This window comes from Phodopus roborovskii, unplaced genomic scaffold (assembly GCF_943737965.1).
Source record: "Phodopus roborovskii unplaced genomic scaffold, PHOROB, whole genome shotgun sequence".
NCBI lineage: Eukaryota > Metazoa > Chordata > Mammalia > Rodentia > Cricetidae > Phodopus > Phodopus roborovskii.
This window is the reverse complement of record NW_026125295.1, coordinates 13239560-13258862: the sequence shown is the minus strand read 5'-3', so window position 1 is coordinate 13258862 and position 19303 is coordinate 13239560. Positions and strand designations below refer to the sequence as shown.

The 19303-nt window shown below is 40.2% G+C and overlaps 1 protein-coding gene across 2 annotated transcripts in view; it reads left to right on the top strand.

Annotated features, from left to right (window-relative positions):
• Prkar2a (protein kinase cAMP-dependent type II regulatory subunit alpha) overlaps positions 1-19303 on the top strand; it is a 51186-nt gene that overhangs the window by 5258 nt on the left and 26625 nt on the right. Inside the window, exons 1-3 of one of the 2 annotated variants that reach the window (XM_051204012.1) lie at positions 3943-4125; positions 15189-15224; positions 18178-18230. In XM_051204012.1, coding sequence (XP_051059969.1) covers positions 3975-4125; positions 15189-15224; positions 18178-18230 — 240 coding nt within the window. In that variant the 5' untranslated portion in view covers positions 3943-3974. Of the gene's footprint in view, positions 1-3942; positions 4126-15188; positions 15225-18177; positions 18231-19303 lie in introns of those variants that run through there. The other variant, XM_051204010.1, reaches the window with a different exon arrangement.

Sequence of the window (19303 nt, the reverse complement as noted above, 5' to 3'; positions counted from 1 at the left end):
ACCTTTGGGAAGCAGAGGCATAGGGTTTCATAAATTTGAGGTCAGTTAGGTCTACATAGTAAGTTCTAGGGCTATCTGAGGCTGCATAGTAAGACCTTGTCCCAAAAGAGAGGTGGGGGGATGGAATTTAGTAAAATAAATTAACATTCTAGTCTTTAAAGAAAAAGATTTATTATTTTTATGCACATGTTTACATATGCCCACAGAGGCCAGAGGCATTGACTCTCCCTGGAGGTAGAGTTGTAGTTGCTTGTGAGTCCCCTGATGTGAGAGGGTGCTAGGAACTGAGCTGTACAAGAGCAGAACATGTTCTTAACTGCTGAGCATCTCCCCAACTTGGTCTTGGCTATCTTTGTAAAGATCTCTGGTTGTCCAGGCTGGCTGAAAGAAAACTCCAAAGCTTAAGTGGATATTCCTGCCTTAGCCTCCTTAGCTGAGCCTCAGACCTCCATGATTTGTGTGTGTGTGTGTGTGTGATGTTGTTTTTGTTTTTTTGAGACAAGGCTTTGTGTGTGTGTGTGTGTGTGTGTGTGTGTGTGTGTGTGTGTGTGTGAGTGTGAGTGAGATTTTTTTTTTTTTTTAAGACAAGGCTTCTTACTATCCTAGAGCTCACATAGGGTAGGCTGTGAGACCAGCAAACTTCAGAGATCCATCTATTTTTGCCTTTTCAGTGCTACAACTGTGAGTGCCTACCCCCCCCCCCCCCCCATGCCTGGCTTTTCTACATAGGTTCTGATGGTTGAACACAGGTCCTCTGTAAATGAAGGTTTTTCTTCTTCAATCAATTCCCAAATAAACAATCAGAGACTTAATATTACTTATAATTGTTTGGCTAATGGCTCAGGCATATTACCCACTAGCGCTCTCAATTAAATTAGCCCATATTTGCTAATCTGTGTATCACAGTGAGACTGTGGCTTACTGATAATGTTCTGGCATCTTACCCCTTCATAGCTACATGTTGTCTCCCCAGTTCTATCTTCTTTCTATCTAACTTTGTTTGGATTTTTTACCTGGCTCTATTCTGCCTGACCATTGGCCAAATCAGCTTTATTCATCAACTAATAAAAGCAACACATATTCACAGTGTACAGCAGGATATCCCATGTCAGTGTGCTTGCTACAGGCACTATAGCAAGTATTTTATCTCTATGGAGCTTTCTGTCTTGGCCTTGGTTTTTGTTGTTTGTTTTTCCTTTTTTTGAGAGAAAATCTCATCTAGTTCTCAAACTTACTAGGTAGGTGAGGAGGACCTTGAACTCCTGAATCTCCTGCCTCCACCTACAAAATCCTGGACTATGGGTGTGTTCCACTCTTCCTGGTTTATGCAGTGCTGGACATCAAATACAAGGCCTCATTCGTGCTAGGCAAGCACTCTACCAACTGAGCTACAACCTCAGCCCTCCCCTCTTCCCCCTTTTTTAAACATTGATTTATGTATACAGTGTTCTGTCTACAGGCCAGAAGAGTTCACCAGATCTCATTGCAGATGGTTATGAGCCACTATGTGGTTGCTGGGAATTGAACTCAGGACCTCTGGAAGAGCAGACAGTGCTCTTAACTGCTGAGCCGTCGCTCCAGCCCTCTCAGCCCTTCTTAATGTTTGCACTTTCTCTTTTTCTCATGAGGTATATGCACACATACTCTTTTCTTTCAAAGAGAATTCTTGAAGCTTTTGAAATTCAGAATTTTCTTCATGGTTACAGATGTGTTCAATGTTCTTGGGCCCTTGGATTCTGAGTTTGTTATAAAGATTACTCGGGCTTGTTCCCAGAAAAGCCAACTAAGGGAGTTGATATTTTAAGGCAGCTTTACTAACACCATTACCACACTCTTCTCTTTTTCTTTGAGCATCTATCTCAGGCTGTCATGGAATGAGCTCAGTATGTAACTTAGCTCAGTCATGTGACACATGACTTCCATGCTTCTCCCCACACGCTGGAATAACAAGTGTGTGCTGCCAAGCTTAGGCTAGCTAGATGGTTCTGGGTAGAACAAAGGTGTTAGGAGTCAGTTATTGACAACCTAATGAAACTCTGAACGTAACATTTTCTGGTTCGTCCTTGTTGATGAACACACTGCTGTGCTGGGAGGGTGATGCACAGCACCCTCCCGGCTTGTGTTCATAATCCTCACAGTTCTAGTGTGTGTTCATCACTTGGCTTGGCCTCAGCTTGGATTCTTTACTAAAAGAAAACAAAGCATCCTAATTATAAAGCTAGCACTATTTTTAGACTTTGCTTTTTTGTGACTATCAGTCCTTGAGGGATCCTGGAAACCCCTGACTTTATATATAGATGGCCTGGTGACCACCAGGGTGTAGTTGTCATCTGAAGTAAGGGTAGTCTTGTGGGCCATACCTGTATACTACTTTTCTTATTCTGTGATCAAATGCCTGACAAAGAGCTACTTAAGGGAAGAAAGGTCTGTGTTAGCTCACAGTCTGAGGGTGCAGTTTATCAGAAGGTCAGGAAGCAATGTAGAAGAGTGCTTGTGTGTATTTGGTTTCCACCTTTTTCATCCCTTACTCATATCAGAACCCTAGTCTATGTATTCCTCTGCCTCTATTTAGAATAAGGCCTCTCACCCTTGTTAAATCTTCCCCCCTTAGTTAAACACCTCTGGAAAAGATGTGCCCAAAGCTGTCTTCTAGGTTATTCCAATCCAGTCAAGTTGACAGTGAAGATTCACCATCATGGTACCTTTGCATTTGATGCTAACACTGGTGAGTTAGCCTTGGATTGTACTGAGTTATACTGGGGTCGTTTTCAGTGCTAGATATTGAACCTAGGGCCTCAAGCATGCCAGCCAGTGCCATCCCACCAACTACCCCCAGCCCCCAGTTTGTGTGTATGTTCTGTAAAAGTTTGTGTATGAGTGTTTAGCCTGCTTGTATGTACAGCATTCATGCAGTACCCAAGGAGGCCAAAAGAGGGCATCAGAACTCCTGGAACTGAGGTTATAGAGGGTTGTGAGCTGCCATGTGGGTGCTGGGAATCCAATCTGTGTCTTCTGCAAGAGCAACAAGTGCTCTTAACTGCTGAGCCATCTCTCCAATCCCTATAATAATTCATCTTAAATTGGAGACCAGATGTAAACCAAGAGGGTGGATACCAAAGAATAGTGCTCATGGGGGGCAGGGTGGTGGTGGTGGTTATTGTTTTGTGTTCTTTGAAGAGTCTCATGCATCCTAGACTAGCATTGAGCTTCTGATCTTCCTGCTTCTGCCTCCCAAGCACTGGGATTGTAGGCATATGCTACTACACACAGTTATTTAGTGGTTTTTTGGTTTTGTTTTGTTTTGTTTGATACCTGCTGAGCCATCTTACTGGCTTTTCACTTTTTCTTTTTAAAATTACATGGGCAACGTTGTGTCTGGTTGACATCAGATGGAGATGATACAGTGCAAACACTAGCTCTCTGAATATGTCTCTCTTTCCATTAGTGGGCTGTCCAGACAGCTCTGTTATATTCCAATAAGTTTTGTTCAACCAAAAAACCCTTATATACCATATTCACTTGTCATTCATTTATCATTGTAAAAGGAAGGAAAATTTTGTGCCCTTTTTTTTTTTTTTTTGGTACATAGTTGTTACATGTAGGGCAATTTTTCCCTGAATTGGGGTAAATTACTATAAAAATGAGCCCTAGTTTTCTGTTTCAGTCAAACCTCTTTACATAAACTTGTTTATGATAAAATAAAATTAAGAAAAAAAAAGCTGTTTTGGTTTTTAACTTTAGGCTTCTTATTTAAGGTGTCTCTTCCCACAAGCAAAGGGATAGTAAATATGGTCATCATTTGATACAAAACAAACAAAAATCCCATGAATATCCCATACACTTTTCTGGCCCACATGCAGAGTAACGGTCCAAACCAGTGCTGTGGCCCTGTTGCCTAGGTGATGGTCCAGATTCTCTTGTTTGTCCTCATACCCAGCCAGAAACGGATTTTCCTGAGGGTTACGGAAGAGGGAATGATTACCATTTCCCCAGCGAAAGGGCTTGGTCCTGATGTGGAGATGGGTGTTGGCAATGAACTCCAATCTTTCAGACCCTCCACGGTGGTGCAACTTCAGGAAAATGTTGAGCACACTCAGTCCCACCCCACTCGGCACCGTGATGTAGGTGAGGACTTTGAACAGGCAAACTGAGGCCCCGGCTGTGGGCATCATTCCTCGTGAACCACTGTACTGAGGGCAGAACCAACCTAACAGCCCAGGAACCTGGGATGCAAATACTGCCGCCGCCATCTTGGACCTAGGCTTTTGTTGTTATTTTTGTGATTTTGAGACAGGATTTCCTGTGGCCCATTTACTTGAAGAGTGTAGTGTTTTATAGACTAGCGGTTAGCTTGCCTAACTAAAACTATGGATTCCATGCCCCGCACCCCTCTTCACCAAAAAAGTGTCTAAAATACCGCAGCATCTAGAAGCTCTCATTTTTTTATATATTTTAGCAGCACAAAGCTATTAACGTCCTCACTTCTTGGAGTGTGCTCCGAGTAGGAAAGAATCAGTAAAAGCCATGATTAGGAGGGCAAGGGAGAGGGCAGTGACTCATTTTTAAGTTGAATGATAGCAATCTCAGTCATAATTTTAACAATGGATTGAAAAGATTTAAACCTTTAATCCCAGCACGTGGGAGGCAGAGGCAGGCGGGTCTCTGTGTGTTTGAGGCCAGCCTGGTCTACAGAGTGAGTTCCAGGACAGCCAGAGCTGTTAAACAGAGAAAATGTCTCGAAAAAACAAAAAACCTCACAGGCCTAAGCGGCAGCACTTTACTAGTAATATCCCCATGTTCACTTTGTTTTATGTTGCTGGAGATAGTTTTAAAATTAGGTAGCCCTAGCTGATCTGGAAGTGGCTATGTAGACCTGTCTGACCTCAAGCTCCTCCTGTCTGCCTTTCAAGTGCTGGGATTATAGATACTCTGTAACAGAAGGCCAAGGATATATACACATACACATATATACTATATATATGTGTATGTGTATATATATACATATATATGTAGTGTTGAAATTGTATAAAATATTTAAATGGTTCTGAAGTCAAATCTATAGAACAAGAAAGATTCACAGAAGACTGGCTGTTTCTAACTTACAACTTTAATTTCTTCCCCTCCTTTTTTTTCTTTTCTGAGACAGGGTTTCTCTGAGGCTTTGGAGGCTGTCCTAGAACTAGCTCTTGTAGACCTGGCTGGTCTCAAACTCACAGAGCTCTGCCTGCTTCTGCCTCCTGAGTGCTGGGACTAAAGGCATGCGCCACCACCACCTGGTAATTTCTTCACTCTCTAACTGATAGCATTGGTTTTCAGTTTTTGGAGCTAAAAAAAGAAAAGTCAGCTGGGGTCTTGGCACAAGCAGTTAATCTGAGCACTTAGAAGCAGGTGGATCTCTGTGAATTCAAGGCCAGCCTGGTCTGAGGAGCTAGTTCTTAGAATAGCCAGGACTACACAGAGACCCTGTCATCAAAAACCAAACCAAAACAAAAACCAGACATGATGGTATATGCCTTTAATCTCAGCAGGTGGATCTCTATGGGTTTGAGGCCAGCCTGGTCTACATAAGGAATTCCAGGACAGCCAGAACTATATAATTCTGCCTCAAAAATCCAAAACAATAACAACAAGAAAGGATTAGTCTTCATATCTAAGCATGGTTTAAAGGGGAAATTGAAAAAAAGCATAAACTCACATATCAGTGTATTTTGCAAGTTGCTACATGATTGTGGTTGTCATGGGCAGAGGAAGTTAACTGGTGATATGTAACTTTTTATAGTTTTAACAAAACATTTTCCCCTTAAAAAGCAAAAAAGATGATCCATAAGCTTTTTGGTTTTTTTATAAATGCCAGGCGTATCCTGCTAGGAACTTTCTGAATAACCTTGTGTGAAGAGCAGCTGTCATACAGTATACATTTAACAAATTCCCTAGTTATACGTCCTCCCACTGGAGCTGGAGAATGTCAGGGTGTGATACAAGTTCTGAGAGTGGTTTTTTTTTTGTTTTTTTTGTTTTTTTTTTTTTTTGTTTTGTTTTTTGAGAAAGCTATGATTATTTAAATGAAGTCATTCTACATATTTGTACCATTCTAAAAGTTAAGAGTACTGAGGCATCATGAATACACATATGCCTAGGAACCTGCATATAATCGAAAGATTCTGACTTACTAATTAGCTTGATGTGTCATTTCCTTTGAATTACTAGTGTATGATATGACTCATGCCTTAATTAAATCATATGTGAAATTTTAGTGCTTGAGATGGGATCTCATTGTGTATCTCTGGCTGGTGTAGAGTTTACTGTGTAGACCAGGCTGGCCTCAAACTCATAGATATCCACCGGTCTTCTCACTCCAGGGTGATTAAATACATGTGCCATCACTCTTGGCATAAATTCTATTTTCTTTCCTTTTTTGTTTGTTTTGTTTGTTTATTTCCAGACAGGGTTTCTCAGTGTAGCTTTGTAGAACAGGCTGGCCTTGAACTCACAGAGGTCTGCCTGCCTCTGTCCCCCAAGTGCTGGGATTAAAGGCATGCACTACCAATGCCCAGCTTAAAATCTATTTTCTTAAGATTTATTTTTATGCCTGGTGATGGTGTCACACACCTTTAATCCCAGCACTGAGGAGGCAGAGAGAGGCAGATCTCCGAGTTCGAGGCCAGGCTGGTCAACAGAGTTGTGTCTCAGGATAGACAGAGCTACACAAAGAAACCTTGTCTTGACAAACCAAAATAATAACAACAACAACAACAACAATAATAATAATAACAACAACAACAATAGACTTATTTTTGTTTTATGTATATGAGCCTGTGGGGGTTAGAAAAGGGCATGAAATCCTTTGGAATTGAAGTTAACAGATGGCTGTGAACCTCCATGAGGTACTGGGAATTGAATAAGATGTCTTTGTAAGAACAAGTGCTTTTTGACTATTGAATTGTCTAGCCCTGTGAAAATTTATTTATTTATTCACTTAGCTGTGGGACAGGGTTTCTGTGTGTAGTCCAGGCTGTTCTGGAACTCTCTCTTTAGACCAGGCTGGCCTTGAACTCATAGAGATCTGCCACCTGAATGCTGGTATTAAGGCATGTGCCACCACTGCTTGGCCTTAGGGTTGTTTTTGTTTTTTTTTTGTTTTTTGTTTTTGTTTGTTTGTTTTCTGAAGATAGTTTTTCTCTCTTAGCCCTCCTAAGTGTTGGGATACCAATTCTGGCTCAGAAAGTAAATACTTATTAGGTCCATATGTTTATTCTCTGCTGACTGATTTGTACTAATTAAACTCATTAATATTGACTTACATAAAAGAAAGACATAAATCTGGACTTCAGTCTTTTGTTCTTTTGTTTAGTTTTTATGTTAGGAATCTAAACCCAAGTCTGACATACACTAAGCATGTACCACTGAACTATACTCCCAACTATGTGTTTTGTTTTGTTTTCTGAGACAGACCTAGCCTGGAATTTGTTATGGAGATAGGCTGCCTTTAAACTTGTAGCAATTTGGTTGTTTTGCTTCTTGTGTGCTGTGATTATATGTGATTATAGGTCTCTTCTACAATTCCCAGCTCTATTTTTATTCTCCCTTCCTTCCTTTTTTCCTTCTTTCCTTCCTTTTTTTTTTTTTTCTTTCTTTCTTTTTTTTTTTTTTTCTGAGATAGTATCTTTGTAGTAAGTTTTCAAAAATCAAACCAAACACAACAGGGTTAGAATCAGCAAAATGCCAGTAGCCAGAAGGGAGTGGGATAGATAACAAGGGGTATTCTTGATTCTCCATGCAGTGGGAACTTGATGGAGAGTTGGTCTTCACCCTGCAGTAGAAAATGATTCCTTGGAGCCTGCTAAGTTTTGTTGGATTTCTAACTTCTGATTTAACCCCTAGTCCATATTACATCTTGCCTCTGCCCTGACACAGTCAAGTTCTGTACTTAGGTCCTGAAAAGTGTTCTGTCTCCACCCTGACTCCTTATTACACACAGGCCATGCATTTAGGAGCCTATGAGAAGTAATTAATGGTGGTAGGAGACTTATGTAGTACTGCCCCAGATGTAGGGAGTTGTAAAGTTGATTAGTTCTATTCTGGACTTGTTGAATTGCAGGGCCAGCTCTCAGGGCTAGAATTCCAGCTGACATTCAGCCAGCAGTGGGAATGTGAGTCTGAAGAGGACAAAAGTCACGAGTGAAGCTTGTCTCTTCATGTTTCTTTGCCTTTGTATATGCTTGTCCCTTATGCCTTTTCCCTCCTACTTCCCTCTTACTTGCCTGGGAACTACTTGCCTTTTTTCTTTCTTTTAAATAAATCAACCAGTTCAAAGGTTCTTTTTCTGCCAAACAACAACCCTATAAGGTGGGTGCTATTATTATCCTGTTTTTATAGATGAAGAAATTGAGACTCAGAGGTTAAATAACTTGTTCAAGGTCTGCTTCTACACCCACACAGCTTGGTATCTTGACCTGACTAGGGGTAATGAGAGAATGAAGAAAGTCAGGCCCAGGGACAACGAAAAGCTGGGGTTGATGTGTTGTGCACACTGATAGAGCTGCCACAACCACAGCAACAACCTGGAACCTCAGTATTGATGTGCAGTGGGGAGTTCTTCTCTGGTCTCTGCAGCAGAGCATCCTCAGGCTGCAAACATCCAGGAGAAAGAAGCTGCAGTTAACTTGTTTTTACACTTATCAATTGTTCATGAGCACTTGTATTTGCACAGACTGTAAACATTCACACTTAGACAGAGAAAGGCACTGCCAGATCTGAGCCAGCCATGAATTGGGAAGGATTTACCAGTTTCCCATTGGTCCATGACATGGCCTTGCTGGTGTTGACAATACAGTTTCATTTAGGGCTTTCTTCACTCCCCACAGTCTTTGAGTAATTGAGATGGTTCTGGGATTTGAACCCAAGCTGATGGCTCAGACTTCATACTCAAATCCACTTTTGTCCTACTGCTTTCTAGGTAGTTGGCAAATACTGTATGAATAACGTGTTCACAGAGGTTATTTGTGCACAAGAGATTTTATTTTTAAAATGTTATTTTTCAGTCCTGGCAATTAAACCCAGGGCCTTGTGCAAGTACTAAACCATTAAACCAAACTCCTTTAGAGGTTTTGTTTTTTTCCAGAAGGGATTTGATGACAAAGGTTTTCCCTTTCAGGACAGTCTCTGAAAGGGGAACTACAAATGATTACGAATGCATTCTCCTTTTTTTTTTTTTTTTTTTTTTTTTTTTTTGTCTTGTTAACTGTTCTTCGTGTCTTATTAGGACTATTGCATTAGCATGTTGCTGGTCTTTCCTCTGGGTATTGTATTCCCTTGGTGATGCTATAACTGCATTTTCTTTCTGTGATAAACATTTATGACCTTTCACTCCTTTGTGGAAGATTTCCACTTGCTTTTTTGTAGGTTGGTTTGTTTGCTTGTTTTGTTTGTTTCCTTTTGGTTTTTGAGACAGGGTTTCTCTGTGTAGTCTTGGCTGTCCTGGAACTCACTTTGTGAACTAGGCCGACCTTAAACTCACATAGATCCTCCTGTCTCTGCCTCCTGAGTGCTGGGATTAAAGGTGTGCACCACCACCAACTGGCTTTTTTTTTGTAGTTTTGGGGTTTCTGTTTTTTATCTTTTTGTAGTTTTTGATACAAGCTGGAGAGCAAAGCAAGCTTTTCTGTCCTCTACTTGAATTCGCAGGAAGACCTGTGGCTGGCTTGGCTTGGTCAGGTTCCCATTCTACAGTGTTACTTTCTGTGGCAGTGTGAGACCCTTCCCAGCATGGACCATGTGCATTGTCCTGTAGCAAAGTTAGAAGTGGGCAGCACCGCTGGGAATGACTAGTCTGCCCTGAAACTAGAGAGGTCACTTCCCAAGCATAGGCACCATAGCCTAAGTGGAAGGAGAAGAGGGGAGGGACCAGTGTCAGGAGAAGGCCAGGCTGACTCATTGCTGTTACAAGCTGCCTTAGTTGAGCAGATACTTACTCTGCTTGGGCTGGAGCACTAGAGAGCAAGAGCCTTCTTGCCTGTGAGAACAAGCGGTAGTTGGGCCATTTTAATTTGCTTTGTATCCATAATTAAAATAATAGAATGGTAGAATTTTTTTTATTTAAAAATATAAAATGAAGCCAGCCATGGTGGCTCATGTCTTTAATCACAGCACTCAAGAGGCAGAGGCAGAGGCAGGAAGGATTTCTGAGTTTTAGATCAGCCTTGCTATATAGAGAGCTCCAATTGAGCCAGCTACATAGAAGAACCCTGTCTCAAAAACAAAACCAAACAAAAACATATGTGTATGAGCATTTAATTTAAACACATCCTTACTTTTCTTCTGTTGTCAGGTAAACCTTGGCTTGACTACTGCCTAGTTCTGTGATGGTAGCTGAGTTTCAGTCTCTTCTACTTTAGAATGGGATGGCGGGGGGGGGGGGGAGGGGGGAGTTGTGAGGAGTCTGTGTGATGATGCCTTTAAAATGGTTGCCAAGCCAGGTATGGCGGTGCATACCTTTTAATTCCAGCATTAGGGAAGCAGAGGCAGGCAGATCTCTGTGAGTATGGTGCAGCCTGGCCTATATAGTGATTTCTAAGACAACCAGGGCTACATAGACACAGTTCAAAAAACAAAACAAAAAAGGGCAGAAGGGAGGGAGGGACAAGGTTGGCATATTTACACACAGTAAGACTTAAAAAATTCTAACTAGGGACCAGGAAGTAGGGAGATGGCTTGGTAAGTGAGACTTGCTGCCAAGACTGAAGAACCAAGTTCAGTCCCAAGAACCCACATGGTGAACAGAGAGAACTCAATCCTGCAAACTGTCTTCTGACTTTCACACATGTACACACATAACAAATAAATGATAAGAAAAATTATAAGTTAAAAAGAAAAGCATTTGAGCAGGGCTGGAGAGATGGCTCTGTTGGTAAGAGCTCTTACTGTTCTTCCAAAGGACTCAGCTTTGTTTCCTGGCTCCCACATCAGCGTGGCACCTGTAAGTCCACCTCCAGATGTGACATCCTCTTGACATCTGCATGTCCCAGCACACATGTAGCATTCACTCAACACACACAAAATAAATAAAGCAAACCTTTAACAGTGTTTCAGCGGGCTATACAAGATGAGATAACAGCTCTGAAAATTTTTTTATTTAATTTTTTAAAAATTATATTTGTTTATTTAGTATGGGGAGGCTGTAAGAATTCAAGCATTTTGTTGGCCTGCCCCTGTCACCTGGCAGCGTACCCTGGTCAGCCTAGGTGCAAAGGACCCCTTTAAAAGAAAGACCTCTACCCACTTATGCTCATTTTCTACTCTCTCTCTTTCCTGCTGTTCCCCTGGTGCAGACAGGACTTTTCCTGTCTTCTGCTCTTCTGTCCTCTCTCTGTCTCTGTGTCTCTTTATCTCTTTTCTCTTGCCTCTACTCCCTCCCCTTTGTAATAGAATTTCTCACTGTCTGCCTGGCATATTTGTCCCTCTGCCTCTGTTCCCTCGCCTGCCATGGGATCCTCCAAGGCTCCCCACACGTTTTATCATAACAGAGGCTTCCCAGGGCTTAGACATGGAGGTTAGAGGGTAACACATGGGAGTCAGTTTTCACCTATCATGATGGAACTCAAGTTGTTAGTCATGGTAGCATGTTATCTGTTGCTGGCTGTCATTTTTTTTTTTTTTTTTTTTTTTTTTAATTGAGATGGTGTCTTACTCAGTTGCCCGGGCTGGCCTTGTATTCTGTTGTAGCCCAAATAGGTTTTGAACTCTTGCTTCTACATCTTGAGTGCATGGGACTATAGTCTTATACCATCCCCAAGCTCCAGTTTTCTAGTATGTGTTTCTTTAGTTTTTGTGTTTAAATGTACAGAGTATTTTGTTCAGTTTGACCAGTATGGCTAGCATAAAATTAGATACATTTTTTTTGCTCTTTATAGAAGACAGCTGTGTTTACATGTTCTGAGTTTAAAATATTCATGCATATTTCAGAACTAAAAAATGTTTTTTGAGAATAGAAAAAGATGATTTCTATGTTAAAAACACATTACAAACAGAAATGCTATAAAGAATATCCTCAGTAGGGTGGCAGCTGCAAATTGGGTTACTAGAGAAAACAGTGCTTTAAACCAGGCTGATAGGGAGGTTCTGTTTGGAGTATTGTTGTTTCTTAGTTCTGGAAATTGATGTATATGAGGCAAACACTCTATACTGAGGCACATCTTCAACTCAGAATTCTTTTAACTGGTGGGCCACAGTGTTTTATTGGTTTTCTTTGGTTTTTGTGTCAATAGTTATTGTCATATAAGTAGAACAAACATTTTATGTTTTGTTTTGTTCTGTTTTCGGCTTTTTGAAACAGGGTTTCTCTATGTACTCCTGGACATCCTGGAATTACTTTGTAGATCAGGTTGGCCTTGAACTCATGAAGATCACCTCCAGAGTCCTGAGATTAAAGTCATGCATCACCATGCCCAGTGAAGACAGCTTCTTTTTAAAGTTAGCCCTCTGTATCTATGGTTTAGCTAACTTTTGGTTGAAAATAGTGAGTTGTGTCCTATCCCAGTGATGAATATTTTGATTCATATTGGTGATAGTATGAATTTAAGTGAATATACTTAGCAAATATATATAAAATCTGTATAGTAACAATGGCTCGGGGTAAATGTGCTTGTCATCAAACCTCAGTTTGATCCTTAGAACTTAGATAAAGGTGTAAGGAGAGAACTGATTTCCACCTTCATACACACACTGTAGAATTTGCTTTTGGTTTTCACATGCAATCATGAGTACACACACACAAACACACACAAAGTTATGTAATGTGTCAGGCTTTGAGACTACATGAGCAAGCAAAGATAGACCTACTTTCATTCCTTGGGAAATTATAGTCAGAAAGGAAGACCATGATAAGTAAATGACTTAGATTATTTTAGCATTATGCTGTTGCATCACTGGTCTGAAGGGAAGGTACTTGGTTTTCTTGATGAATTCAACATTTTATATGCAAACCATTTTTATTACAATGTGTTACCATCCTAATAATATCATTTTAGAGCTTAAAACATTTTCTTAGATAAACCACTTTAGCTTTTGTTTCTAAACCTTATAATCTTTACATTTCTTATGTAAGTTTCTTTTCTGAATTTGGTAGGAAGGAAAACTGTAACTATCGCTATCTCATCTTCAACTCCATCAGAGGCCTAAGAAGGATAAAATATTGCTTACGTAAATAAGAAGTGCAGAGTTAGCAACTTCCAAAACTATAAAAATGACAGACAGCTGGCTACCTGGATATTCCTCTGACTATTGGGGCATCCATCTTCAGCCTGCAGGCCTAGATTATCTGACAGACTTGTTTGTGAAACAGGAATTTTGAAGGTCTGTCCTACCCTGTCATGACAAAGTTCAGCAGTTGCCTTCTTTTGTGCCCTGCTTGTCCAGTTTGGACAGCATTCTGCCAGCAGCTGAGGCAAGGGCAGTTTCTTTGCCCAGTAGCCAACTTTGCCACAATGAAAGCAAACTCCATATGGAGGTTCTTCAATGCCCCTTGGCCTTTTCTGAAGTAAATTGGTGCGCCAGGAGCAGACATGTCTCACTGTCATAAATCTTGTTATTAAAACATTTTAAATGCCGTATTCTGTAGGTCTTTGAAGTATTTGAAGACTATCTACCTATTTAAACTATGACTCTGTATGACTTTGAAAGCATAACTAACATGACTATAAATTTGATATAGATGGCTAACTACTAACCTGTCATTATTATAAATAGATTTTAAGGACTAAAACTTTGCATTATATTTTTAAATGAGCTGCATGGATATAATACCTAAATATTTGAGACCTGTAGTTGTTTAAAAGTAGACTTCACAATTTACCCATCTACCCCATCATTTCTTTACTCTATCCCCTCTTTTTCCCTTCAGAAAGAGATCCCTGAATCTAATCTCCTTGGTTCAGCTTCTTTCCTGACCATTAACTTGTAGCCACTCCCCCCAAATAATGACAAACATCCATGACCAAAAACCACCCACTCCACCCATGTAATGTGGATGCTGTTTTCTCTAGATTGCTTCCTATTGTCTGGGGGCAACATCATCTTTAGGGGACCCTGTGAAAATTGGGATAATGGTCAATTCCTGGAAGAGCTAGTTGTAATTTATTTATTTATTTATTTTGAGACAGGGTTTCTCTGAAGCTTTGGAGGCTTTGGAACTAACTCTTGTAGACCAGGCTGGTCTCAAACTCACAGAGATCCCCCTGCCTCTGCCTCCAGAGTTCTGGGATTAAAAGCATGCACTACCACCGTCGAGCTCCATGCCAGGATTTTTAATACTGTAGGTTCTAGGGATCAAGGAAATATTTGAATGGTACATAGATATACATTCAGGCAAGACACCTATACACATAAAAAATAAAATCTCAAAAGAACATTTAAATTGTGTATGGGTCTGTGTGTGAGTATATGTAAAGATACGTTCCAGGTTATCCTTAGCTACATACACTATATATAAATACACAGGTGTCCATAGAAGCCAGAACAGGACAGTCTTGTGAGCTGCCCAACTTAGGTCTTGGGGCATTGAAGGTTTTTTGTTCTGTTTTGTTTTGTTTTTGTTTTTGTTTTTTTGAGATAGGGTTTCTCTGTATTGCTTTGGAGCCTGTCCTGGAACTCGCTCTGTAGACCAAGCTGGCCTCGAACTCACAGAAATCCACCTGCCTCTGCCTCCCATTTGCTGGGACTAAAGGCATGCTCCACCAACGCCCAGCTGGGGCATTGAAGTTATAAGGAGCTTTTCTTTTTAGGGAAATAGTTTTTTCTTTTCTTCCTCCCTCCCTTCTTTCCTTCCTTCCTTCCTTTCTTTCTTTTTTTTTTTTAAAGACAGGGTTTCTCTGTAGCCTTGGCTGTCTTGGAACTAGCTCTGTAGAACAGGCTGGTCTTGAACTCAGAGAGAGACCTGCTTGCTTCTGCCTCCCAAGTGCTAGGGTTAAGGCATGCACCACCATTAGCAGAGGAGTATTTTCTATATTGTCTTTATATGATCATGTCGAGTAAATATATGATCGTGTGGTCAAATATAGAAGAGCATGGACTAAGCCATCAGGGATTGTGGGTGGTTAGTTCTGTTATCTGAGATCATTGCAAAAAGCAGAGGTAAGAAGAGGAGGCATGTGACACAATGATCATGACTAAATGTTAACTTTTTTTCCCCACAGTTCCAGCTCCTACCAGATTTACTAGAAGAGTATCAGGTATGTGGTTCTTTTATAACATATGGCTAAAATCCTATTTTAAGATAGGAATATCTTAAGTGAATATAAATTCATCTCTAAACTAAAAAAATAAACTAGTAGTATTATATATATTTTTATTATACTAAAGTAAAATTACCTGTAAGTCCTTCAAGTAAATATAATTATAAATATATATATATACATATATATATACACACACATATATATATGTTATTTTAATTGTTCTTCTTGCTTCTGTGTCATAATATTTTTCTATATTTACAAATAAAAATTATTTCTAAAAATGATTCTTCATGTTGCTGTTTTTAGCTTCCTAGATTATACTGCCATTAAATTTTCTCATGAATTTTTGAGTCACTTGAATTATATTTTAGTTCCAGCATGAAAAGTGGTATTCTCTGGTGAGAGGCTACCCATCGTCTCCTCCTTTTCTCTTTTTAGAGGCAGTATGTGGATAGGGCTCCAGGGACAAGGTATCCCGGATATGCCTCTTTGCACTATGATCTCAAGAGCAGGCAATTTAGTTGTAAATAGAACTTCAGCTCGTTTTATTTGATGTTCTTGTAGTTCACAAAAATCAATGCCTTCAGAATACAGAAATTCTATTTGTGCTCCCCCACCCTCCCCTTTGTGAGTCAAGGTCCCATGTGCCTCAGGTTTCCTTGGTTACCCTATGTGTCCAGGGATGACCTTGAGCTTCTGAGCCTCTCAAACACGTACGTGGTGCTTGGATTATAGGTGTGTCTACCATCTAGTTAGTGTTGGGGATAGAACTTTATACTCTACCAACTGAGCTAAATCCCCAGCTGTCTAGTTTTTTGTTTTCTGTATGGAACGAGCTTGATAACATTTTTTGTTATGTATTATGGTCCAAGTTATATTATTTTTTCCAACAAATATAAAATACTTTTATATAAGGTGAAGAACCACACACAGCAAGGCTTGCAGAGAAAAAGACCCCTAAAAGCAGGGCTGTGGTCAGTCAATATGTGTGGCTCTGGAAATCAAAATATTTTAGAATATTTAATGCTGGGCAGTGCTAGTGCACATCTCTAAGCCCAGCACTCGGGAAGCAGATGCAGGTGGATCTCTGTGAGTCTGAGGCCAGCCTGGTCTACAGAGCAAGTTCCAGGACAGCCAGAGCTTCACAGAGAAATCCTGTCTTGAACCTCCCCCCAAAAAATGTATTTATTTTTATTTCAGGTTATGGGTGTTTTGTTCACATACATGTCTGTGAACCATGCTTTCCTGCTTCCCAAGATGGCCAGAAAGAGGGTATTGGATCTCTGGAACTAGAGTTACAGACAGTTGTGAGTGAGGTGCTTTGTGAGTGGTGAGAGCTGAACCTGGCTCCTCTAGAAGAGTAGCCAGTACACTTAACCACTCAGCCAATTTCTCCAGCTCCCCAAGTTATTTTTTAAAATAAGTTTTTTGTTGGTGTTATTTTTCTTTGGTTTTATTTACTTGAGACCAGGACTTGGTATGTAGCACAGGAAGAATTCATGAATTTTTTAAAGCATTGCTTTCTTTTGTTTGTTTTTTGAGACAGAACTTGCTAGGAACTGAACCTGGGTCCTCTGCAAAAGCAGCCAGCACTTCTAACTACTGAGCCATTTCTCCAACCCCTTTCTTGATACAGTTCCAAATTAGTGTTCACTGTCTTTGAAATGTATAGGTCTATCAGTTTCAAAATTTTGTTCATCATGGGCTGGAGAAATGGCTCAGAAGTTAGAGCACTAGCTGTTCTTCCAAAGGTCCTGAGTTCAATTCCCAGCAACCGCATGGTGACTCACAACCATCTGTAATGAGATCTGGTGCCCTCTACTGGCCTGCAGAGATACATTCAAGCAGAAGTATACATATTAAATAAATTGTTTCAAAAAATTCATCAAAAATAAAAGGGAAAACTTAAACTTCTTATTTGTATGTTGAAGCTTTAAAGCACATTAACAGAAATCTGTGTTAGCATTTGTGTATCTGTGCAGTGAGTATTCTGACTAGTGATGACTGACAGGCTAGTTTACTGGGAATCTGGTACTGTATCATTGATAATGCTCTTTACTAAATGGTACTGCCTTGTAAGGCTTACTTGCTTACACTGTGTTAAAGTAGTATACTGTATTTTCCCCCATAGTTATCTTAAACTGAAATGTCACACACAGTTGCTTAATGTAATTTAGAAATCCAGTGATAAACTGGATTATGCATCCCCACCAAAGCTATATGTTGAAGCCATATCAGTATGATTATATTGAAAAAGTTATTAAAAAGTTATTTAAAAAGTTATTAAAAAGTTATTAAAGGTTATTAAAGGGCTGGAGAGATGGCTCAGCGTTAAAGGCTAGGCTCACAACCATAAACATAAAGAGGCTATTAAGGTCATAAGAAAATAGGACTGTTATCTATAAAAAGAGGAAGAGAGTAGGGGAGATAGCTAGATTGAGGCATGTTTTTAATGCAAGTTTGAGGGTCCTTAGCACCCACATGAAAGTCTTGAGTATGGCAGCACAGGTCTATAATCTCAGTACTAGGGGAGGTGAAGACAAGCGGGTTCAGGAAGCTCACTGGCCAGTCAGCCTAGCTGACTCTGTGAGCTCCAGTTACAGACCATCTCAAAAAATATGGTGGAGGCCTGAGGTAGTGGCACACACCTGTAGTCCCAGCACCCAGGAGGCAGAAGTAGGTGGGTCTTTGAAGCCATCCTGGTCTACATAGTGAGGACCAGGTCAGCCAGAGCTACATAGTAGTGAGACCCTGTCTCAATACATACATACATACATACGTACACACATACATGCATATATATATATATATACACATACTAAACAGACATATAAGGTGTACAGTGAATGGGAAAGGCATCCTCTGGCATACACATGATGCCCCACACTTTTTTCCGTAAAATCACATATTTTTTAACTTCCTTTTTTTTCTCTCATTCCAATTTTAGTCTGTGCAGAAACCTTTAACCCTGATGAAGAAGAGGAAGATACTGATCCAAGGGTAAGAACTAAAGCTAAAGTGTTATATAGAATTGATTTTCTACTAATTCTCTTCTGCTACATGCCCCAGATTGATCACTGATAGTGAAAGTATGAATTAAAGTCTCAGTGAGAGGTCACATGCTCTTTCTTATATGCCGACCCTAACTTTTATACAAGACTGTGTATAGACCATAATAGCAACCCCAAGCAAGGAATAAGGTGCAGGGAAAGGTTAAGAAGGAAGACAAAGGGGCATCTGTGACCTGAAAATGAAAAGGAGGGTGCTTGAGGGTGCAAAGACCACATGGGAGAGGGGGAGAAGGGGGTCGAGGGCAGAGGAAGGAAGAGAAGGACATAAACAAACTTTGTATGAAAAATACTGAAGAGAAACTCAGTGCTTTATGTCTGATAAAAATAAATCTTAGCTGGGTGGTGGTGGCACATGCCTCTAATCCCAGCACTCGGGAGGCAGATAAATCTCTGTGAGTTTGAGGCCAGCCTGGTCTACAGAGTGAGTTCCAGGATAGCCAGAGCTATTACACAGAGAAGCCCTGTCTGGAGAAACCAAAGTAAGTAAGTAAGCAAGCAAGCAAGTAATTAAATAAATGAAAGTAAAATTGAAAACTACCTGTGGGCTGCCGTTTTTATACAATAGATTGAAACTAGCCCTGGTTGAGAGTTTCGTGAGGAGCACCTGACTAGCATTGCAGAAGCCTTAGACGTAGTCAGACTCAGCAGATACTAGGCAGAGTTCTTTCCAAGGATTCACAAATGGAGATGGAAAAACCTAAAATGACTCTTTAGTAAAGGCTTATACTTACAGCTACATTATATACTATTATGTACTATTCAAAGGAAAAGAATCTGTAGCCATTGGAAATAATTGGATAGAACAGGATTGAATGCCATAGCATATATGTTTAATGAGCTGCTTCTTAACTTTATAATTAATTTTGTAAAGTGTTAATAATTAATGCATTTGTCTGTATTTTTCTGCAGAGACTATACCTCAAAAAGTATACCCTAGATTGTAATCGTGGTTGTGATAGGATCCTAGTTGACTATGTTTTCTTTTTTCAGACAGGGTTTATC